This window comes from Mixophyes fleayi, chromosome 1, assembly GCF_038048845.1.
Source record: "Mixophyes fleayi isolate aMixFle1 chromosome 1, aMixFle1.hap1, whole genome shotgun sequence".
Classification (NCBI taxonomy): domain Eukaryota; kingdom Metazoa; phylum Chordata; class Amphibia; order Anura; family Limnodynastidae; genus Mixophyes; species Mixophyes fleayi.
Window position 1 is genome coordinate 26938624 of NC_134402.1, and position 25040 is coordinate 26963663.

The 25040-nt window shown below is 40.9% G+C and overlaps 1 protein-coding gene across 2 annotated transcripts; it reads right to left on the bottom strand.

Moving 5' to 3' along the window:
• Window positions 1-2415: 2415 nt before the first annotated feature.
• Window positions 2416-24037, bottom strand: KDM3A (lysine demethylase 3A). Of its 2 annotated transcripts, none has more exons than XM_075193997.1 (27): window positions 23349-24037; window positions 22340-22518; window positions 16045-16200; window positions 15479-15589; window positions 14952-15054; window positions 14666-14790; window positions 14178-14247; window positions 13854-13933; window positions 13624-13779; window positions 12957-13117; window positions 12307-12842; window positions 11137-11338; window positions 10251-10465; window positions 10012-10164; window positions 9802-9900; window positions 9541-9659; window positions 9284-9449; window positions 8988-9157; window positions 8620-8856; window positions 8165-8336; window positions 7709-7799; window positions 6951-7081; window positions 6462-6581; window positions 6228-6367; window positions 4611-4787; window positions 4288-4422; window positions 2416-3266 (listed from the first exon to the last, which is right to left on the bottom strand). In XM_075193997.1, the coding sequence occupies exons 2-27, from the start codon at window positions 22508-22510 to the stop codon at window positions 3186-3188; spliced, it is 4077 nt and encodes a 1358-aa protein (XP_075050098.1). In that variant the 5' UTR covers window positions 22511-22518; window positions 23349-24037; the 3' UTR covers window positions 2416-3185. The 2 variants fall into 2 exon arrangements, with proteins under 2 accessions (XP_075050098.1, XP_075050097.1); XM_075193996.1 differs by having other exon boundaries at window positions 9532-9659; window positions 23349-24036.
• Between the last annotated feature and the right edge of the window lie 1003 nt (window positions 24038-25040).

The window sequence follows — 25040 nt, forward strand, 5'->3', positions numbered from 1 at the left end:
GCCAGGCCCTTCTTGTCCAACTTCAGTTCCTGACCTCATAAATACTCTACCGAATGAATGGGCAAAAATTCACACAGAATACTCCCAACATCTTGTTGAAAGCCTTCCAAGAAGAGTGGAAGCCATTATCGCTGCAAAAGAGGGACCAACTCCATATCAAAGTATATGTATTTGAATACAATGTCATATCAGTCCCTGTTGGTGTAATGGTCAAGCGTCCGTATACTTTTATCCACATAGTGTATATGCCCCGTCTTATCAAATTTTCCTTTACTGATGCGTTTGTGGATGCTTTCTCCATGCTGTACTCTGGTCCATCATAGAGTATCTTTAGTAACTGCTTTCAATCTGACCGATTTGATAATTCTAATGGCACCTAACAGGGATCCTGAATACTCTCAGGCACCCTTTTACAAACTTAAATCTAAAATCTTAGCTACAGCTATTCCCCTAGCTCACCAGGTTCTCAAGTAAAACGATATGTGGGCAGCACAGTGGCCTAGTGGTTAGCACTTCTGCCTCACAGCATTGGGGTCACGAGTTTGATTCCCGACCATGGCCTTATCTGTGTGGCTGTTTGTATGTTCTCCCTGTGTTTGCGTGGGTTTCCCCTGCGTGCTCCGGTTTCCTCCCACACTCCAAAAACATATTGGTAGGTTAATTGGCTGCTATAAAAATTGACCATAGTCTCTCTTGGGGGGTGTGTGTGTGTGTGTGTGTGTGTGTGTGTGTGTGTGTGTGTGTGTGTGTGTGTGTGTGTGTGTGTGTGTGTGTGTGTGTGTGTGTGTGTGTGTGTGTGTGTGTCACTGCAGAATTAGTAGCACTATATAAATAATGATGATTTAGCAAACGTCATCCTTGACTTATTTATTAATATCCGTGAAACTCCTTGCAATTCTATTGCTAGTATCCTCCCTGTTAACGCAATGAGGGCTCATGGGTAGGCAGGATTTTGGCAGTAAAAATGATGCATCTTCTGAAAATCCTACACCTGTTTGTCCATTCCTTACCTCTCTCTTTGCCACTTTCTTAAAAAATGTTTAAATAAAATCTAAGGATGCTTTATAAGGGGTAAAGGCCCTAAGGTGGCAAATATTAAAGTGACAGTCCAAATTGAAAGAAGGAATTTCTTCCCCCAACCTAGACTTGTATTTTTGGAGCAACTCAGGGATTGGTTAGCCCAAAACCCTACCAAGCCCTAAGCCTCCTTTGAGCAAAACTCTTCTCACTTGATTCCTCTGGCAGATTTGTTGTGGCTAGACATTAGGTCTAGACCCTCAGCGGCCTTCTCTTACAAGTACCTGAGACTCCCTTAGGACGTGGGATAAACTGGTACATTTAACCGCTGATTTTACTCTTCCATCCTCCAATCTGTCTATATAAGGTTTGTTCAAATTGATACCTAACCTGAGCCTACTATCCGGTCATGCACAGGGTAATGTTAAACTACACCACATCATGGTCAATTCTTCCCTTTTCGACCTTCAAGCCCATTTCACGATTCCTGCTAGGGACTTCCATAAATACCTTCAAATCCACCTTTGGCTTCAGTCCCAACTCAATCCCCTCCTCCCCACCGGCATACATTTACAACAATCCCCATCTAACCATCTAGGGGAATCTCCTCATGGTACACGCTCCACTTCTCCTCCATTGAGGACTGTAAGCTTCCTGTTCAATTCCAATGGAAAGTAGACCTTCACACGACACACTCAGATGAGGATTGGAAACACATTTTTCTGAACATGTTTAAAATGTTGAAATGTATGAACCATTCGAAATGCTCCTTAAATAGATATGTTGTATTTATTCACCCATAAGTTTATGCCTACTGTGTCTTAAGTTCTGCTGGAGAAACCGGGGGCGGGGGTTGGGAGCTTACTCCATATCTTCTGGTCTTGTACAAAACTGCAGATTTTATGGGTTTCTGCTTAATAACTCCCCGACTCAGAAATAGCCTTGCTTCACACATATATCCTCTGTATTTTCAGCAACATAAGATATATGTGGTAGGCCCCATCTTCATAGCAGCTAGGGCCTCTATTGCCCCCACTCTCAGTCATCAAAACTAAAGCTCAACCAAGCTACAACATGGAGATTCTGGGACTCTGTTGACTTCCGCATCTTTAGGGTAGTGTCCTGATCTTATACAGGTCAAAAAGCTGATAAAGCGGTCAACTGAGCTACTGCGACATCACTGGCTGGCTATGCTTCTGTACAAATCCTCCAAGCCACACAATGTACTTGCTCCGAGAGAAGCACAGACCCTTCCTAACATAGGTTTGTATTTGACTAAACTCCAGTTATTTCATTTAAAAAAAAATTAAAGGGCAACTTTAAGTGTCCATGAAACCTTTTAATGTTATTGTTTATAGCTAAACAATGAAATTCAACAGAATAAATCAAATTCATAAATACGAACACAAGTTACAGTTTATTTTTTTTTTTCTTCAAGTACTTAAAGTAATAAAAAAAAAAAATACAAGTGTACTCAAAGACCCGTTATCTAACCAGGGCTTTTTGTCTTCCCCTTCCCTCTCCCATACGGCCAAAGTAATAAATCAAAGAAATGTTAATTAACTTAAAGTCATACAAGTCAACAAAATCTAAATAAATGCATTTAATTACAGAATTCCAGGCACGTCAGTGCTAGTTCTAAATCAATGTAAAATTATAAGATCCTGCTTATTTACATTTTACTTAGAACTCACATTCCAGTAATGCTTCATGGCTACAATAGCTTTTATTTATTTTTAAAAATAATAATAAAAAAAATCTTTACTATGTTACCTCCGTATAAGCTCACAAAATTTTAAGAAAAAAAAAAAGACAGGATATTTAAATCAGATTTACAGGATATTTTTGGAGAGTGTCCAAAAACAAGAGGTATTTTTTGTACAGTCTAAAAAAAGTGTTTTGGTTTTTCAAACAAATGAATTATCATCTAGTATGGCACCTCTAAAGAGGTGTTAGTAGTAGGATACTGCAGCTACGGAGAACTGATCCGCAAATCGGGTGTTCACTTCTGCTTTGTCATCTTCTAACCATCCCAGGGATTGTAAACGTCTCCTAAAAGCTCATGTTGGGGTACATGGTGTACGAGGTAAATGTTCACCGAACTAGTGATGGATATAGAGAAGCTGCCAGAAGAAGTCCATCCATTGTGCGGTATCTATGCTTCAGTGTTAAACCTTCCCAATGCTGGCTTCATTTGCTTTCAGTATTGCAATTGCATCTTTCACAGCGTGATAGATAACATTCTTTACCTGTATGGAGACAATCTGCATTACATAACTGTAGCATTAAAGTGTACCTATTGCCTGCTCAGTGAGCAGAGCCATTATTCAGCCTCACTTATTCCTAGAGAAGACACTAAGGACTTCTCACTGGTTCCTAGAGAAGACACTAAGGACTCCTCACTAATGTCACCCATTCCTAGAGAAGACACTAAGGACTCCTCACTAACGTCACCAGTTCCTAGAGAAGATACTAAGGACTCCTCAGAAATGTCACTAGTTCCTAGAGAAGACACTAAGGACTCCTCACTAACGTCACCAGTTCCTAGAGAAGACACTAAGGACTCCTCACTAACGTCACTAGTTCCTAGAGAAGACACTAAGGACTCCTCAGAAATGTCACTAGTTCCTAGAAAAGAGACCGAATATCATTTCAGGTAACAAACGGATTGCCTCTGCTGTGTGTAAGCTACAAGTGCAATTTACTATAATCACTTGCTATTATCAATTAGTAATGGTGTCACAAGTTGTAGATGGTAAGCACTTGCAATCAATTAAAACTTAGTCAAGCATTAATCTTATTTATTTTTTTAACTCAAATTGAAGGGCTTGAATACCGAAGCAAAATAACCTTACCTGTGCTTTTCAATATGACTATAATTTACACTAAGGGGTTCTTTAACCTACAGATAAAATCCAAGCACTGACATTGAATCCTTCCACAGAATGACCCAAACAATAAAATCCCACAGAGGGTGTTAAAAACAAGCCAACCCTTATCTTCACAGAATTTTATTCTCTAGACAGATGTGTATTTTCACTGCTCTTGCACAACTATGACAGCAGATCGGCTGTGTAGATCCAATGGATATACAGACAATGAAAATTAATCTGACTGGTCAATAGAGGTCCCCATTAAGTTTAAATTTAAAGTATCAGAAACATTTAAATGTTAATATTTGTCACTTAGTAAAAATCAAACAAAGAATATTGCTGTGAATATACAACAGTTACTCTACAGCCAGAGGCATTCCCTGTAGGTGATGGGTACCTGCAGCTTGTCCTCGTGGTTTGTATGTGTATGGGAGAGATAGCGGAATTCCTGAGTAAGACAGAAGCAATGCTTCACATGCTCTGGGGATACAAAGTCCTCAGCCACTTTTATGCAGCTGTATAAGTTGTGGACCTAAAGTGTAAAAAAACAAATAACAAAAAAAATCATAAGGTGATCTATATACAACATTCCAAAAAGGACCAATATCCATTAAGCCATCAATTAGTATTCAACTTCCACAGTAAAATTTTCCTTTAAATATGCATTTCACTTACATAAGGTATACTGCTTTTATCAGCGTTAGCTATGGACTTATTTACCTGATGAGGGGCTCCGGCTGGAATGAAGACAGCATCTCCCAAGAACTGTACGATGGCCCAGCCCTGAACTCCATATTCCTGGAGCAAACGCTTCCGCAATCCAGTATCTAGATACCAACTCTGATCGTGGATGGGATCATGATCAGGAGGGTTCTCATGGCCTTGTTCCTCTGCTATCTATTTAGAGAGACAGAACAAAACCAAACTTCATATATCCCATTCTTTCTCTGCGAGTGGCACCCACCATCCGTATGTTCTACAAATGATGTTATTTTGTTTTGTCACAACATACATTATGGCAGTATTTCTAAGCATATATGCAATTAACGCTCTCTACAGAATTCACAGGAATATGAAGCGTTACTTGTGGTAAATACTCTTTTCTATGCCCATCAAGGGACACTAGAAACACTGGGATATAGAAATTGCACTGAAACTTGGCTATTTAAAATGTAGCTCAAAAGTTCAAGCTCCTCCCTATCGTAACACCATAGTTTGCTGGGACCTTCAGAATTTTATTTTTTAACAATGACAGAGGCAGCAGGACTGAGAAAGGAAAGAAAAAATTCTCCAACAGAAAAACAGAACCTAACAAAAAATAACAGGAACAAAGAACAAGAACATAAAGAGTGGGGTAAAATAAAATAATCCTGCTTTCCCTTTCATTCACATGGGTAACAATAGAAACATTGGGGTACTGTCCCTTCAGGAGGGAACGTGCAGAAGTAGTGGTGCATAGCACCTTACGTCCAAAACTGGCCTCTTTGGATGCAAAAACATTAAAACTGTACCTTTGCCAACACCAGGTAGCCTGACAGCTGCTCTGCCAAGGCTCAATGCCCAGAAGGCATTCTGATCTGGTGGCATGTGCCATCACATTTTCAGAGACTTTCCAGCCCCAATGTAAGCCTGACAAATTACAGTGGTAACCCATCTAGCATTGGTGCGCTTGGACACCGGCTAACCCACTCTTGTGGGCACCACAGAAGACCAAAAAGTCATCTGTCCTGTGTACATCAATGGTCCTATGGACTTAGGTCCTTCAAGACTCTGATAATGTCCAGGGAGTGAAGAGAGACCTCTTCTTCCAGAGACCCAACATGGACAAAGGGCAGAATCACAGTCCACTTTGAGCTGAAAGGCGAGATATAGAAACACAGAGAAAATCTGCACTTCTCGTCTCTTCTTGTGGGCTAGGAAATTTAGACTGTAAGCTACACTGGGGCAAGAACTGATGTGAAAAACAAATAGTCTGTACAGAGCTATATAAATTAAGGATAAATGAAGAAAGCTCTATAAGTATAGTGTTAGCTTGCGAGCAGGACCCTCTTGCCTCTGTCTGTATTACCCAGTATTGTTTTATTACCAACTTTAAAACACTATGGAATTTGCTGGTTCTAAATAAATAAATGTTGATGATAGTGCTAACTTGCAGCTCATCCCAATTATATCAGTGTACTACACCTAACTAAAATTCATCATTGTTTTTCTATGATGCCAGCCTTAGAATAAAATATGAGCAAGCAGAATTAGAAATAGGTTTCCACAACTGCAAGTTACACGCAGGACATCCCATGACCACATATCTGTATGTTACCGTTCAGCAATGTATGATACCTTTTTCATGAACTGTCGGATTTTCTCTGTGTCCTTCGCTGCGAAGATGTGCCACAAAGCTCCAGCCTTCTCCTTAAATTCCACAAATCGCTTAATGGTCAGTTCATCTGCATCACCATCTTGTATAGTTTTAAGCACTTCTGTTTCAAGATGAAACAAGACCCAATAGTGGTTGGTATTGGTGTAATATAAGGGGTAACTTGAAGATAGAAACAAGAGGAAGAAGAAGCATACCTTGTTCCTGGTTCCCTTCATCCTTTGGAATGCCTACGTAGACCATGACATTGGCAGCATCAGACACATCCAGGTGGAGGTTCGTTGTGCCATATTTCCGGTCCTCTGGAGTAATTAAACCTATTCAAGAGGGAAAGGCACTTTAAAATGTATAGAATTTAAAAAGAAATAAACAAACAAAACAAAAAACACAATAATCATGAGGCCTAGTCTGATATCCCCCTTAACTTGGATTTGGTAGAAGGACCTTAATTCATTAATCAGGATTTATATCATCGGAAACCAATCGTGTGACTAAAATCCCAGTTCCGAAAAAAACTAACAATTTTAGATTTTTATCAAATTTAATAAGCTTAAAAGGCAAATATTTATAGTATAACACTGCAGCAGTCAAATCATCAAGATACAAAGAGACAGCATTTTAGGAGCTATGTCCTTAGTCACAGCTCGTATCTTTCTGGATAAGAATACAACAATTTTTCTTCTCACCATAAGCATTATACATTTTGGGGCCCAGATCAGGGCGGACAAAGTAAGAAGGAAGCCGAGAAGCGAGGTTTAACTTGCCCTCCCTCCTAGTGTACTCAGGCAGTGGGATATTCTTCATTAGATCATCAAACCTGCCAGGAAAAAAGATAGACTTTCCATTAACAAAAAGAATATAGAAGAGAGCAATACTTGTATATTGGTTTGTATTTTTTTTTACTAGAGTTGTATTTAATTACCATACCATTGTGTTTTCATTTGAGTAAGCAGCTCTAGAATATGTTTAGAGACTCAAACTACCGATGATTAACTGTGGTGCAAGAACATTTGGGAACCCTACTGAACGTTATAAATCTCTGCATTAATGTGACTTTAAATTTGTTCAGATCTTCATCTACGTTAATATATGAAAGAGAACTCAATTTAAACACCCCAAACATTATAATTTTTTCATTAGTATAATGATCAAAACGATACATTGAATTTCTATGTTGGACAATGTGGGTAAATCTCTAGGAATCTTATCAAGCAGTTCAGTAAAGGGTATAAGTCAGTCAGGAGTCAGTCAATGGGGTGACAGTTCGGTACACATTTGGGTGACGCTGCCCCATATGTAAAACATAAACCTGAGCCTTCACTACCAAAGACTGATCTTCATCACATAGTGTATCAATGCACTGGAGATTCAAGAAATCAAAAACAAACAGAAAAATAAAACAAAAAAAATATAAAATTAAATACAAAATAAAAATAAATCCCACCTCGACAGCATCATATCTCTGAAGTCCTCACCAGGAGGCCAATCCTTCAATTTCAGCACCATTGCTTCCCCAGAATCAGTTTTAAGGCGCCCTGAAACAAAAAAAACATAACACCCATTTACCTCAAATGCAGATTAACCACCATAATCCTGATCCATTTCTGATTAGATGAGGCAGCAGCTAGACTAATCATCATCATTTATTTATATAGCGCCAGCAAATTCTGTGGCGCTTTACAGTTGGAAACACACAGTAATACAACAATATTGGGTCATACAGACAGGGAGGTAGAGAGGGTGTGGCTCACAAGGCTAAGAATAATGCCAATATTGGACTATTTATTAAACTGCCAAAAGCATTAGCAATGCTTTTGACAGTTTAATATATTCCCCCATTTAATATCAGAACTTCCGTTTCCTATAGGAATTTAAACAATTCATAGCAAATCATACATACTGGAGATATCTTCAAAGCCGTCCCAGAAATCCCCGACAGTCACTCCTGTGATTATGTCATTAGTTCTGCAATTCACCAGGTCCACTTCCTGATCCCCAAACTCTCTCCTGAAAGATTCCGGTCTCCAAAGCTCACTATTCAGTTGTTTGTGGACGCCAGAAACCATGACCGGCTGGAGGGGACAAGAAAGGAAAGAAGTGTTTTAGGTGTTACGACATACAGACCAATTCGATTACCAGTTCCAGATTTGCATTTTTAAATCTACTAAATATAGAACAATGTGCACAGTACAGCCTAAAATGTGTAGTGTTATTTACAAGACACAACAGGTGACCTCTATCGAATCAGCAGAACAGAATACATACAGCGCAGGATTGTACTTAAACAGCTACACCTTCAGATTTGTTACTACATATACTTAAAGATGTAGCAGGGAAGTCTAATCTGACACTCACCTGCCCCTGCTTCCAGCACTCCCGGAAGACGTTCCAGTTGCTCTTATTGCTGGGATCTTGCAGGCAGAGCAATCTATTGTCACACAGCCAGTAGTGTGGTGTATTGAACCCCATGAGGCTGGGCTGGACTGCAAGTCCTTGTGGCTTTCTAACTGGGTCAGTAACAGGTTTTGTTTGTACTAATGATGCAAATATGTCATCAAGAAGCTTAGGCGTGCTCTTCTCACTGCTCTCCTGCTGTAGAAAGAAACATATTGCCAGATAAGCAAGGAGCACCGTGCTGAACATCAAGGTAAGAAGCAGCTGCAGGAAGAGTTAGAAGTAAATCAGGAAGACCAGAAACATGTCAGGAAAAAGTAGATTCTTACTTTAGTGCTAGAAGAATTGAGAAGGTTCCGCAAGAAGCCAGAGCTGTTACTACTCATAGGAGACAGAATGGAGCTGCTGAACGTCTGCAGACTGGATGCAGGCTTCCCAAACGTAGCAAAGGAGGGAAGTGCTTTACTTTCGGTTTTCAACGCGGATGTGAAGAGATTATCTGTAGGAGGCCCAAGATAAATAAAAACACTTGACCATTGAGGGAGACTGTACTAATCACTTAAATAATAAACAGTGTAATTTTGCTTAAAAATGGTCACATGACTTAATATTGTAGAAGACGTACCTTTGTTTTCTTTATTCACAGTTGCATTGGGCATGTTTGTTAGCCAACTTAAAGGGCCAGAGCCAAAAGACAAGGGCGTTTTACTAGAAGCAGATAACGGATCCGGTGAGGTCACCTTACTCGGCTGCAGGAAGGATCCATTGGTGGATTCAGTGCTTGAAGAACTCTGCAAACAGAACATTCATAAGTATATGCAACAATCACTTATTAGGTCGCAAGCCCCACACACAGCAGCCCAGACTAAATACCTGCTTCACCTCTTCTTTCACTACTGGTTTGGATAAAGGCTTTTGGTGCTTGCTGGAACACTGACAATTTGACTTGATTCCCCACTTTCCTCTAACAGAGTGAACTACATCACAAACATCATACAGTGCTGTAAGACAGAGAGAGAGGTGGACTTAGTCATGTTTCGTCCTTTCCTATGGTCTTTGCTGTTGCGAAGGACACAGACGCAAATGGATGTGGGTGGGTGGAGAGATCATGATCAAAGAGATACCCAAGAGATAACCAATTACCTTTTCCTGGAACAATTTGAGTTGGCATTAGATTTTCAGGCTCATGTAGCTGTCCCTTAACACACTTTAACCAGGAGAACGATTCATTTCCATCACTACCTATTGAGGACAATAATCAAATACTTAGTCAATCACTTACATGGAAATATATATAATGAAGAAACGCAGAAAATCTATTAAACGTATTTAAGCACAGGACGTGATGCTTACCAATGCTCATACTCTTCTTTTTCATTCTGTAGCAGTCTACACACACTCCAAAGCCACATTTAGGGCAAACCCAGTGCAGATTAAAGATGGTTGTGTCACAAACATCACACATTTCGCGCACCCCACGCACAGCACGTTTCCAGGCCACTTGTTCTGCAACAGAAAAATGGGCAAGTACTTTAATATATAGTTTGCAAAACATAGAGAATCAAACAGAGACAGTATCACAAGGCTCTTACTCTGTGGGTCTACAGAAGCCAGCACTTCCTTTTCAGATAAAACAAGCTTGCAGAAGTGGTCCCCGATATTTGCCAGAATGTATTTAGCCGTGTCTAGGTCCAGACCCACAACATTGTTCACCAACGGAAGCCACAAGTTTATTGCTTCAGCGTCATATTTATTAGGAGTCAGGAAGCCTCCTTCCCGCAGTAACCCGTGCTTGTTAAAGTGTAACCTAGAAATAACAGACAGCAGGTTATTGGGTGCCATGTTGATCACCAGACCCATTTTCAGGGTTTTGCTTTTTAAAGTTTTCATATCCAAGCATATATTATAGTTTTTCTTCCTACTAGAAAGAGCGTTTCTTTTGGCAACAATAGTGAAAGATAGTTTTATTATACACCCATTAACTACAATTCACAGTAAATAGGTTGTTCCATAGTATTTTACCAAAGGCCTCTTAGAGAAATCCCTGAAAATGACCTTAGTTTGTTTACAGGCATACCAAGCATGTACATTTAATAAAGTTCCTAAGAAGTTATAGGGAGAAACAGGGATCTCTCTAATTTTTCAGTTCAAGCCAAGTCAGACCTTTAGAACGCTAATAGGTCTCCCCTAATTTTAATACAAATACATGGTAATGGTCTATTGAGAACTACAAAGGCAGTCAGTATGGATGCGATAGTAATGCTTTGCAAGAATAGCCGAATCAGTTAGGATCCAGGAATACTAACCTAGGGTGACGTCTCTGGGATTTCTCGTGACAATGTGATATCAATGCTATTATTGCACTACAATAACAGCATTCAGATCGGACATCTATAATTTAGACATCCAATTAAAAGAATATTTTTTTCTTTAAACTCTCTGTGGCCAAAGGAATATGGCCATTTAGACTGCTCTCACCTCCGGAAGTGGAAGAAGCGACAAAAGACTGCAGCGTCTCGCTGTTCTTTGCTCCGCCCAAAGCGGTCCAGACGGCATTCTCTGCATTTGTGAAGATGTGGAGCAATGTCATTACAAGAGCCATCCTGCACAAAGCAGTCTCCACTAGCATGGAGCCTCTTCAGCTTCTGTGGGTCCAGCAATATAGATCTTGGGTATGTAACTAGAGACAGAAAATACCAGCACTGTATCAGCAACAGTACAAACACTACAACATAATTGCATAACTGCAATATAATTAGTACACGATGGATTCATCTCGCCATAAGGCTTCTTTTCACATACTGACGGCCATTTGGAACTTTAAAAGAAGCCTTAAAGCGAGATGAATCCATCGAGTACCAATTATATTACTCCACTACACCAGCAGTACATTGTAGTCACAGTGACTACCTGGGATAGTGATCTCTGCTATTCCCACCGACAAGACTTCTCCTGTGCTGCTCTCCACTTATGGAATGCCCTACCACGCTCAGATTTTCCAACAGCCTTCACATATTTACTCGCTTTTACTACTTCTACCAATGCACCCTCACATTTGTCCCAGTCTCCACTCTGAGTCACAGTCGATCCTCTTGTCACAGCTGTGCCCTATTCCAATTAGAATGTAAGCACTCATGAGCAGGGCCCTTTCCTAACCTTTTTCAGGTCCGACTTTATTTTGTCTTCCTTGTTTCATGTCTATTCTGTTTTCTCTACTGTACGGCGCTACAAAGCGCTGTGGCATCTTACAAATCTAACACACACATAGCAAAGAACTCCCCTAGTTTCCCTACCTTTAAAGACAGGACAATTAAACAGTGCTACTTCCTTCCTGTAGTGGGGACAAAATATAGTAGGGGGAGAAGATTATAAACATGGTCCTGCATCCGCAAAGTGAAGGATCACTCATTTCCAAATTATACTAAATAAAAAGCATCCATTTGACAGGACACAACTAGAAGCTGTGGGACTGGAACTATAGAAATGAGTAGCCTAAAATGACACTTGCACAAGAATAAAACTCTAGAATCTGACAAATGCAAAAGAAAAACGTGATGCAGTGAAGTTCATTTATACTATATATTGGAATTCTTCCCAGTAAATCATTATGTTGTAGAGATGGCATATTTTTGAACGATATGTACTTACCCCCATCATTTTTAATGGGGCTTTTGCATGAAGCTGCTACTTTTGGGGGCTGTTCAGCAGCAATACTTTGTGGCTTGCTTTTGATCTCAATGGTGCCCGAAGCTAAAGTGGCGACAGGTTTTGTCTCCGTTGGGGGAGACGTGCTGAACACAAGAGGGCTGGGATCAGGTTGCCGCGTCAGGTTCTTGTAAGACTCCGAGCTTCCCAGGCGTGGGGAATCCATCACAGAGAGGGTGTTCTTCTCAGGAAACCGCTCCACTGAAAACTCAAAGCCCTTTGGGAACACAGTTGAGGGTTTTGTAAAGGCTGCAAAGAGGTTTTCAGCTTTAAGTCCATTTTCTCCATTTGTTTGGCTGGCCCAAGATGAAAAACCAGCACCCGATGCGAAAGTGTTGGTGGACTTTTCTGACAAGCCAAATCCTAACACCTTACTGCCTTGTGCCATTGCAGCACTGAGAAACAAATTCTTCTCTTCGCCGTTGGCTTCACCATTGAGAAGTGAGGATGTTTCACCTGGTAAATTTTGGGTACATTTCCTGCAAACAAAAACAAAACATTTTTTTAGTCTATACATTTTCACAGAGTAGCCACAGCAAACCAAAATGCATTATAAACCGTTATAATAAACATTATCTGTTAACCGGCCTCACCCTAGAGGCGTCGCCGCACCAAAGCTTGGTGGGGAGTTTGCTTGTGGTGGGGTGGCACGGGGTGTCTGGATTTGGCTGGCAGGTGTTGTAGCTGTACATCCTAGCAGTGCTTCTCCAAACCCAACCGGAACAGACTGCTTGGAAAACAAACTTGGAGCCACCTACAAGAACAAAATGTATGGCGTTATATTCATAACAGAATAAGCTTTTTATTACAATTAACAATACATGAAAAGCTTCATCTCACCCTGGCAGCTATCTGGAAACTATAGTACAACAGGGGTCTCTATTTGATCTTAACCAGAATATGCAAATACCATTAACAGAAGAAATTATACTGTGGATTGTATTGTTTGCCCGCTTCTTGGTTGTTAAAACAGTACTGTTAACTTTGAACGAAACCTCAAAACCCAGGAGATAAAAAAAAGTCCCACCCCCAATGAACCTTGGGTTGATGTAGCACCACGGAACAGTAATGACAACGTATGAAGAAAGGTAAAAGTCCAGATTAGAGCAAGAATCATGGCAGCATGCAGACAACTGTTCTACATGGATGAGCAAGTTTTGTTTTGTTTTTAAAAATACATCAACTCATTGTACCATTTTTATACTAGGAAACCCATCACATTTAGCGAACAAAAGAAACCGTTGTAAAAGGTCCACTCACTGCATGATCAGCTTTTGCACTCTCCAGCGGTGCTTTTAGAAAATTCAAAAGGGGGTTCCCTGAGGATTTGGGGTTGTCCACTACTACCAATGTCTTCCCATCATCTCTGGAGTATGTAATGAAGCTTGGCTTCTGAACAGGTTCATTTATAGGTACCTAAAGAGGACAGGGTAAGTATCCACAGAAACATTCACACTGTTAGATTAAAGCTTACCTAAGCAACTCATTACCTGTTCAACTTTGTTCTGCTTTGCATCAGATTTCCCTGGGACGTCCTCATGTGACCTTTTCAGAGGTTTCTTGATCTTTGCTGAAATAATTTACAAAGGTTAATCAGTTAAAGAGTAGAAAACAGCTTAAATTCACATCTCTGGGTGGACTGGACAACAGGACATACCTGACCGAAAAGGGTGTCCCATGATTGGATGAGAGCACCATGTGATCAGCTAGGTATGTCCCACTACAGTGTGAACTGAAGCATTAATGGGGCTTCCGTGTGTGGTGAAGCAATACACAATGTGTAGGTGACAACGTATTCAGAAAATAAATCTTACCTTTATCAACACAGGCACGCACAAGTTCAACATGTATTAGTGCTGGGTCAATAATCTTTAAATTGGGGACCTTAAAAAAAAAAAAAAAAAAAAATTAACTATATTTAAACAAATCATGTGTATGAAATGCTTTGCTGACATTAGGGTATAGATCCAATTAGCTTTACTATGTTCATTTCGCCACCGATTTTTGATCACAGCTCTATGAGGCGCGAGTAAAAATCCGGAGACATTACTGTAGTAACAGAAATAATGCACGGACTGTGGAACAACGCGGCGAACTGAATCTACCCCTAGGAATCAAATATAGCTACTGAAAAGTACATCAATTGCAACAATGTAAAACCTCTCACTAATGGATCCCCTCCAGACAGACACAACTGAGGCAGTACAGTGGAGCATAACTGCTCGGACTACTCCAATCAGCACAAAGATAGTTTCCCGAAACACAATAATATATATATATACCCCCTTATTCAGACGTTTACCTGTTCACATTTAATCTGCAGAGTCCGGTTATTGCTGTTTGCATTCACCACACGTGCAGTGAACCATTGAAAACCTTCACTCATACTGTACACCCTTACAGATGTCCCAACTAAATTCTTGGCACCTTCAGAAAAAATAAAAGGTAGAGATTTAGCGCCATCAATTGGAAGAACCACCATGAATTTTTAGAACTCCTGCTATATTTTATATTGTTTTCATAAACCAAAATGCACATTTTACATAAAGAAACAACACACACACTAAATAAGGAGATGTAAAGCTCACCTTGCAGGATGCGACTTTCATCCACATTTTTCCTTATAAGATCCTGGAAAGGTTTATTAAAGGTCTTGTTTCCATTCATAAACTGTTTCAAGTTCTCACGATCCTACAATACAAGTATAGGGAATCACTCAGCGGGTGGGTGCGAGGCAGCCTGTCCCTACAGCACGCCCTAAAGCTGGGTACCGGGGAGCAGTTACGCCTCCCATGTTCTTTACACGGATATTCATTAAGATTACTAATCCTAGGCGTGTTTTTTGGTGCCAATTATGAAGATATAGGACTTTATTTTATAATGCCCAGTTAACGTTCATGTCCACCTTTAGTTAAATCAAACAGCAAGTTTCAACATAATTATTGTATTGTGTACTAATTGCACACATTGTTTGCTCACATTATAGGGCCAAAGAAAAATGAAAAAAAAAGGTCTTGAGGGCCTGGTGACAAAAGGCTTCATCATGTTTTCAAAAATGTTCAGTAAACAATGTGGGTATAATTGAAATAAAAATACAAAAAGACAACAAAATTACCAGCACAGGCTGCACGACATCTGTATTCATAAAGACCTTGTTTTTGTCCCCAAGGAACTGTATGCATGTGAAGGGTTCCATAGAGACCTTGCCCACCAATGTTTTATATTGCTGTTTGTAAGAGAAAATAAGGAAGAAAAATACAAAAAGTTATTTTAAAACAGAATAAAAAAAAAAACAATCCACAAGTAAAAAAGTATAGATCCATTTTTATCAAACAAAACGTGTAGTTATGAGCTTATGAGCTTTTGTGTAGAGAACATACACTAACATATAAGCTTTTCCGCTATATGACATGGACTTGTGGACAATTGGAGCACAAATTACACAAATGTAAACCATCCATTGTGTAAGCTGCGCTACAATATGACAGTCTCACTGGCTGCCATACCAGCAACCTTACCCCCACCCCTGTACATTAAACACCAGTCTTCATAAATGTCCCTCGTCTTGTTCCAGGATGTAGAACCTCAGAGGTTGTGTAGCTAATAGAGATTAACTATTGCTAAGAATCAGCACCCCACACAAGTCAGATCTTACAGCAGAGAAGGCTGCGCGATACTCACCATTGCTGGGCACAGTACACACACAGTGGGGTTACTTGGACATTTGCGGTCTGCAATTGCCAAGCTGTGCTCTACCAGGAACAGCTGGACACGAGAGCTATACATCTCAACCCACTCCCTCTTCTCCCAGGGCTCATCGTCAAACTCCACACAGACCTGCAGACATAAGAAGCATGTGAGACACCGACCACCATACAACATGAATCACTAACACCACGCACCATTGTCAAGAAGCATACGGGGCACTAGATGCCATGCAGCTTAAACGGCAGCAGTCTGACGACCGTGTTAAGTAAACATTCCTCCACACAACAAAGCAGTGTTTCATAGAGAGATGACATTTCTGAGACTGCTGATAAAGTCATCTAGACTATAATATGTGGAAGTCAGCAAGAAGCGTACATCCAGGCAAAAAATATACTATAGACTAGACAGACAAGAGGAGTACTAGACTGCTGTATGTATTTAGGACCAGTAACCTACATGTGCTTCAACCCATTGGCACCTGTAAAGACAGTCGTTCTATTTGTGCGCTGTGTACAGAAATACTGTATGGTAAAGGTAGATCGGCAGACGGCAAGGAAACAATAACTGTATGGAAGCCGAGAAGCAGCGTTTGTAGATATCCAGTCTCCATAATAACAGGGTGAGACACTTAAGATTAATGAAAAATAAGCAATTTGGTCAATCACTAGTTGTCTCCCAACCAATGATTGTAAATATATATATTAGTAATGTTGATTACAGATGGAATTCTCAGTGGTAAACAGTGCATGTTACAGCAGGAAGTGTGTGAAGGCTGCACTGGTACAATAAGGGAGTGTCTTGTAACCTTTCCTCGTGCTGGGGGAGGGAAGAGGCAACATGTGGCAGCGAGTAGTATGTTTACATGTACACAAACCAGGACGGAAGCAAGGGGTAAGGACTATGATTCACCAGAAATGTCCTCTTTTCCTGCTTTGTCGTTATCTGAGAATTTCTGGAAATTACATGGGTGCTTAAATCCATATCTGATCCGATAAAGAGACTCGTGCTAGGCTGAAGAATGTCTTCAAAATGAACATCAGCTCAGAAAGGTCGTGTTTTTAGACGCCTGAACATTAGAAGCTGCATGTTTTCCCATGAACAGTAATAGTACAGTGAATGAACAGTAAGCTCTAGAGCTGGAGCATCCACTTCTATGTACACATTTTATTCATTATTAGTTACTGCTGCTTAAAATGTTGCCATTTTATTAAATATTAACAAATGTAATACAAGTTTCCACAGCTCGGTGACTAACCTCATGCTTCACGACATTACTGAGTAATGGATGATCTTTAAAGTAGCATTACTATGAATCAGCGTTTGTGATCTTGCAGTAGGAAGGGAAAGAAACTTCATAACATATGGGCAGAGTGGGCCTATAAGGATCCTAGTTAGATCCTTATTGTGGCAGAATATCTAAAATACAGGAAGGCGGACAATGATGCATAAAGATCTGTGTTGACATGAATGTTCTTTTAGACTGGGTCCATTATTACAAGTTATGTGCAGCACACAAGTGTACAGTGGTGACTAGAACATCGAAACAGGGCAGACACTACTGTTCCCACACAATGAAGGTCTGCACTTTAACACCCACAGGGCACCTGTCCTAATACTTATGTGGATATTTTAATAAAAATATATAAAACAAAACTACAAACTGTTGAGGAGGGGGGGGAAGGAAGGCATCGTATAATACAATCTCTGCTCCATATTTATATCTATTCAAGTGCACAGCTGCCAGACTAATCCGCTCAGACCCTCTGCTTCCTTTCCTCCAGTAGCCTGCACAATGCCTAGGACACATTCCTTTTATAGTATGCAATCTGCAATGCAAGCATTCTTGTCTCCTCCTTTCTCACGCCTGCTATCTGGCCACGGAGATGCCACAACCCCACTTAGAGATTGTAAAAGGACCCCAGCAGAAGAAGCCATGGTATAGCAGACCTAACAAGGAGGAGAGCTTCTACTACCCAGCCTTCTCCTACGATGAGAAATAATTAGATATCAGATCCGTTTAAAACACTTTGATAAACCAAAGAGCAGGACTAGCTAAATAGCAACTTGGGCAAGATAAACATGACCCACGTGTAAAGGCTTACAGCCATTGATTAAACTGGTATCATATGACAGATTACATCACTTCATTTAGTGGCTGCCAGCCAATGACAGCAGGACAGAAAATGAAAGAACAGCTCACTGTGGCTGAAGCCCTTAGTGGGAGGAGTCACAGAGCTGGAAGCAAGGAGAGCATGCTGCCTGGCTGATAATACCAACAACACACACATTTCAGGGTTAAAGCATTTCTACCAATAGTGTATGTTTACATGGCACTTATTAGCTGGGCAATCCAGCACTGGCCATATTTATACTACATAATTTTATTTCTGCATGAAAATTGCACGTGGCTAGCTGGCTCAGACTTGGAAATTTGAGGTTGCCCTATGGAAATACTATCCAGAACCCACACTTAACAAAGGCAACATTATAAAATGCAACCATGACGGGCAGAGTGGAAAGGGAGGGGATACATTAAATTACAGAAACAAAAAGCTTATATGGAGTGGAAGAACTTTCTACATATATTTTACATTGGTTGCTAGCTGTCATTTTATACAGTGTTTGCAGTTTCCATTCCTAGAATACACCAACATATGAAAAGCAAGTTGCGAAATAAGAACATATTATGTGTCTCAATCTGCACGTTCCTATGCAGTGCATTAAAACAAACATGAGCATCTGTGTAAAACAGTCATAAACAAAGCCGTGTTTGATAGAATTACACCCCTAACTTAACATGACTCAAGTATAACAAGCCAAACACTCCCTCCCATCCTGCTAGTCTCAACTTTACACGCAGCAAGCAACCCCCTCCTTGGAAAGGCAGACAGTACTTACACAGGGAGCTTCCTAACACAACAGCTGGGGGTGGCCAGAGAAGCCAGCATAGGACATTCACAGGAAGACAACGGCCTGGACTCTGTCACACAGCTCATTTCAGTCAACAAGCCACGGAGAATTGGCAATGATATTCCTTTATCATTCTAACATGGCCTAACAAACTGTTAAACTACAAATCACCAACCACAAATAACAGAAAACCAGAATACCATGTTATCACACACAGTTCTCATTATTCTTGTTGGTTTTCCATACTGACCATCATAGCGCCCGAGAGATCAATATTAGTCTCACCTGGGCCAGATAACAGACAGAACATGCATCGCCTGCAGCCAACTTACCTAACTGTAACCAATCCCCCCTTACTGGTGCCCTGGCAGACATGGAACCAAACTAAGTGTGAAGGTCACTACTAGCAAGTACAACCATCACCACAACACTTCTCTGGAAAGGGAAGGAAGGGGTTTGTTGGAAATCAATAACATTTTTAAAACACTGGGTACTTAGTGCAATGTCTTACAACTGGAAAGCAGACTGCTCTATTAAACAGGGACCTGTGTTTCCATGTGCGTTACACTATCAAACACAAAGCATAATGACATACCCAACCATCGACCCCACACATATATAGCAAACATCAATTAATAGAAACAAGTGGCATTACAGACATACAGCGATAGGAGGAATTCTCAGCCCATAAGATGGCAGGTAACACAATTATTAAGACTGGACTAATACTAGTAGCCCAATATGCCATAAAAAAAAATTACTTCTGGTGCCTAATTTTCAGGAGTCATTGTGATGAAGTCCAATGGATTAACATCTACTCTGCCTCTTCAAACACCATATTAGCACCTAAATCCTATATAATTTGCCCACACTTGACAATGAATGATCTCTCAAAGTTAACATTATCATACAGTACATTGGTATAGCATGCAGCATTCATTGCCGGGCAGTACATCAGTGTCTGATGTGATACAGACTTTTGGAAAATAGTCAACCTTCCAATAGACCAACTAAAGATCCAACATACTTCAGTGGTGGAAACACACATGGTCAATCTGACATCAGCGCTCAAGTCCAGAACTCAACATTTAAATACTTTCAATCAGACTAGACCGTTAAGTACTCTCCTGCTAGTCTATGGCAAAATCATACAAGCAACATAAAGACCAACTACCACATAGCCTGAAAATTTCCAATATGTCAATCTCTACCCCCCTCCATGTCATTGGCTCCATATGTCAATCCTTGGAGAGTACAGCTATCATTATCCTTATTCAGTACAATAAATAGCAAGCTGGTTACCATTTGTGTTTTGTCTTGCTAAACATTGACAGTACAGACATAGCTATCAATGCATGCAAATACAAGCTGACCAACTTCAATCATCCAATAAACTTCACACAATATTACGCTGTGCAGAAAGTTTACAATCTTACTTGCTTTAAACTACTGTGTGTACTGTGAAGCACCTCCAAAACGATTTAAAAATGTTGTTATATTTAGATTGTCAATCAATGTTACATGAAGATTTGACAGTATAAAAAGAGAATATTAACAATTATAATGTACCAGAAAACACCCCTAGAATATAAGTTGAAAGGGTCACCAACAAGGCATGAGGCAAAAAAATGGTAAGGATGTCCAAACACACTTGTCTACCGTGTTTCCTCCCCTGAACAACACAAACATGTTGTTACTCCTTCCTGTAAATGAACTTGTAATGTTTACTGTAGAAATTTACATATTATCAGAGAAGTTGTTATTGCTACTCTAAGTAAAGATTGTCTGCTACCAGCCTCCAACCCCACCACAATTCTTGCTAGAACCACTTGGTACAATTAAATTTACAAAGTTGCAGCTATTTCACAGAATCCTTGCCATCTTCGGACATACACATGCACCCGAGTGTACCAGCTAACGATAAGAACCACGTGCGTTTACACTGCTGCAGATTGGTCAGAGCGATGTGCAAGCTCCACATCCTTGTGTTCCCTACAAGAACCAATCATAACTGTCCTGGGCATCACCAATGACATGAGAAGTAGAGCTTTACAGCTGCACGTTTCATGGGTCAAAGTCCCCATGTATTTTGTCAACATTTCAGGACTGTAAGTTGCTTTTGTGGACACAGCACCATGCTCCTGAATGTCTACCACGCCGTTAAATTAAGGCAAGTTTTGGCAGACAGCAAAATGCGTGTCAGTCTATCTATGGATTTAGAATTACCACAAAAACTGAATCCCACGCATGTAGTCCTACCTACCTAGAGCAGCTTACCATCTTGTAGTAAGACATGTCACAGAAAACATTCAAGGTAATTTGTTTCCAACACAACTCCACCATTTGTATAGTTTAAGCAATGGTTTCTAACAATACTTTATTAGTCAATACTTGCATGTTTTCAAAATACACAGAACAAATTAAAAGTAACACATATCAATAGTATTAAATGCATCAGTCAATAATTAAAACATCTGAGCTAATTCATAGGAGATCTACTAAATCTTCATTGTTGAGGGCACCCAAGGACAGGCACCAAAATGACTAGTTTAGGAAGAATAAGCTCATCGAGAGGGCTCACATATAGGCACATATCACACACTTAGTACATTGCATATGGAATTCAATTGTCAGTGATGTGGCACGCAGACATCGCGCTGCGCACATTGCCGGCAATTACAGTAGAAATCTCTGCTCGATTTCCATCAAGTCTCCACCGTGAAGTGTCTCACCGACGTTCCGGAGACACTTTGCGACTAATTGAATTCCCCCCCATAGTATGGTGAACACAGCTTATACTCGACTGCCAAAGGAGTTTGGGGATTCAAAAAGATATCCAGCCCAATATACAAACAGGGCTTATTCCGAATGCACGATGGCCAATGAAGATCAGAAAATAGCATGTTGCAGCCATGGTACACAGATTTTGACAAGTGCGACAGTTCTCCTTTCAGATTAATATTCCCAACTGAAAAATACAGTTGATGCGCTACGTATGTAGCAAACAGAACCAGACATACCTAACTACAAGTGCACGAAAAGTGTGTGACTCAAAGCCCATGCAATAATATTTGCCACCAGATTTACCATTGCGTCACTAGCCTTTGATAGCCAACTATTGAAAGACATCACCAAGTAAAATGACAGAAGATGAGAAACAATGAGTTTGATTACAAGCCTCGTAGATGACAGACTACACTAACAAAAGAAAGAAGTATTGTGCTGACTATTGCGCTGACGTGATCACGACCAGACAGTCATCAACACAATGTTCTTAGTTACAAGTCATTATACTTACTCAATAGCAATATTAGAATAACTCAAACAGTATTGTAACAAAAAACAAACAAACACATACCTTTAAATCAGGAGAGTTAACATCTTTGTGGGAGGCGGCTCGGATGACACCATATTTCCACGGCCACTCCAACACTTGCGCGTGGTCCAGCTGCAAGTCATTCCCCAACACAGCAGAAAATTTCTGCCCAACCAAGACATTCAAGCTCTCCTGGTGCGTCAGCACCATCATTGCAACTCCTAAAGCATTAAAGAGATGAAAGTTAGAAACTGCTCTCATATCAATGAAAGGGTCATAACATAATGCACACATTTAGAGTGTATGTTTGTGTTACTCATCAAGAAAGGAAAAAATAAAAATAGGGCGTTGCTGGTGTTTCAGAAACACCGATGACTCCAATGACCAAGCTGATGGATTGGGTGCATGTGAGCTCTACCACAAGTACACGCCCCTTCATTGCATACCAATGACAACACATGAACTTTTTGGACTGATGGCTAAATGTTTACTTCTGAGAGAGGTGACACACATGACGGTTGCAAGGGAGGGGGGTAATTGCAAACCAAATATTTGATTCTGTTTTAATCCCCCTTTATTTCTTCTATATTACCATACAAATGTATAAGTTGAATTTAGGCAGCCAGACTGGACTTGGCAGACATTTGACATTATTGACATTTACCAAGGAGAAGTTGAATGAAAAGGGGAGGGGGCTACAAAACATGTAGCAACATAGGATCTACGTGCAACATAGGATCTACATGCAACATAGGATCTACATGCAGTTACTATGGGGTAAAGACACAGGACATGCTCAGTATATCCTCCCCACTAATAGACAAGTCCAACAAAGCGAATTGTTACAATGCAGCCCAGAGGCATTACACATAATATTAGTATATTGCCCATCATGCATACAGCAGTGCATGGCAGAGACACATCACCCCTCACCCTACCCACTGTACCAGAGCCCATCAGCAGTGCAGTCAGCAGTGTCAGCACGGTGACCGCATCCTATGTGGCTGAGAGCCCAGGCGGCAGTTACAGCCGTTAGCTGCCCGGTACTCACCGTGGTCACGCTCTCATACACCGGTTGTCAGCACGTTAGTGTCAGCCAGTCCCTCGCTCACCGGGCTGCCCAGTCTATTGTGCTGCCCCCTCAGTCGCCCAGCTCGGTCCAGCACCAGAACACTACTATGCAGGGTAGGAGGACAAACACTGCACGCTCACCGTCCACGCCACGCCCCCTCAGACCGCCATTGGTTCGCAAGAGGGCGGAGGCGGGGCGGCAGAAGCAACTCCCAGCAGCGATTGGAGGAAACACACTGCCGATCAAGCGCAAGTTGCCAAGGAGTCCCGTAGCCCCTCCCCAATAGCCGCCTCCACTCCAAGTTAAAGCGATTCCCCCTACAGCGCTGGGGAATCCAGTGACGAATACCACAACACCGTATTCATCCGCCTGCTTAGCTAATAATATACACAAGCGGCCGTGGGCCGTCACACGTCTCTCTTGGAAAATAGTCCACCGTCCCCAACTGGCACTAAGACCGCTTCTTATTTAACCCATATCCGCTGAGCGTCTGCTGTATAACTACATTATACAGCGAATATAGACATATGAGAAGGGCAGGCTATTCCGCGGCGCCGTACTCGGTGTCACTGCGACAGAAGGGGGAGTAAATAGTTCCGGACGGCGGAGGGAGCGACGTTGTTTCTAGGCTTGGAGTACGTGCAGCTCTGTGCATCCGCAGCGGGGGAAGTGTCTGAGGGTGGGGGTGGGGTAGGAAGGCAGCTGGTGTCGGGGAGGAGTGTTTCCAAGAGCTCCCATTACTCATGTCACCACCAGAACGAGGCTCTGCCTTGTGTTGTCTTTGGCTGCCATCTTGGTTTACACGAAGCGTTTTGGCAAAACACAAGTAGTGAAACACGATAACCTTAAAGACAATACAGGCAATAAAAAAGTTGATTTGGAGACACTGCACTTGTCCTTGAGCGATGACTCTTGGATGTGGCCAACCGTGGACACCACGCCCCTCTCTGGCTCGTGGAGTGAGGGGAGGAAGCCATGAGAGACTGGCGGCCATTTTGTGCTCTCATGTTGTGATGAAGTAAAGTTGACTTGTAATGGAGGACGGGTTGGGCAGATCCTTCCAATACATGTCTTGTATGACTGGGAAACGTGGTATTGTTCTCTCTTTCCACTAGAGTCCCATTTTAGGAGAAGTAACAGTGAATTTGAAGACAATTATTTGAGGAATATTTATTTTGTACATCTACAAAGACTATTTCAGATAGGCAAATTAACTACACCAACTGAATAATGATTATTAATACATTATAAGGATTGAAGATGGAACATAATATATATTTTTGGACATAACACCAATATTGAAGTACATACTTATATTTTTAAATACCCATTTGAAAATAAATATATATATATATATATACACATATAAATATATATATATATGACAATTCAACAATAATCTGAATTAAGTGACAAGATATTTAGATAGATTTCTTCCATTTAAACTTTAGCTACATTTTGCTCTTGTCAAAAACTTTGATATCTTAAGCTGCGTACACACTACACGGTTTTCGTCCAATAATCGGCTCAATCAGCCGACATACGACCGCTCATTCACAAGTCGGGTCAGTGTGTGTAGTGACACGATGGTCGAAAGTCTGCCCAAATGGATGATTGTCGCCTCATTTGGTTGGTCGTACCGTTTAATATTTTCGTTCCAATCTAGTTTCC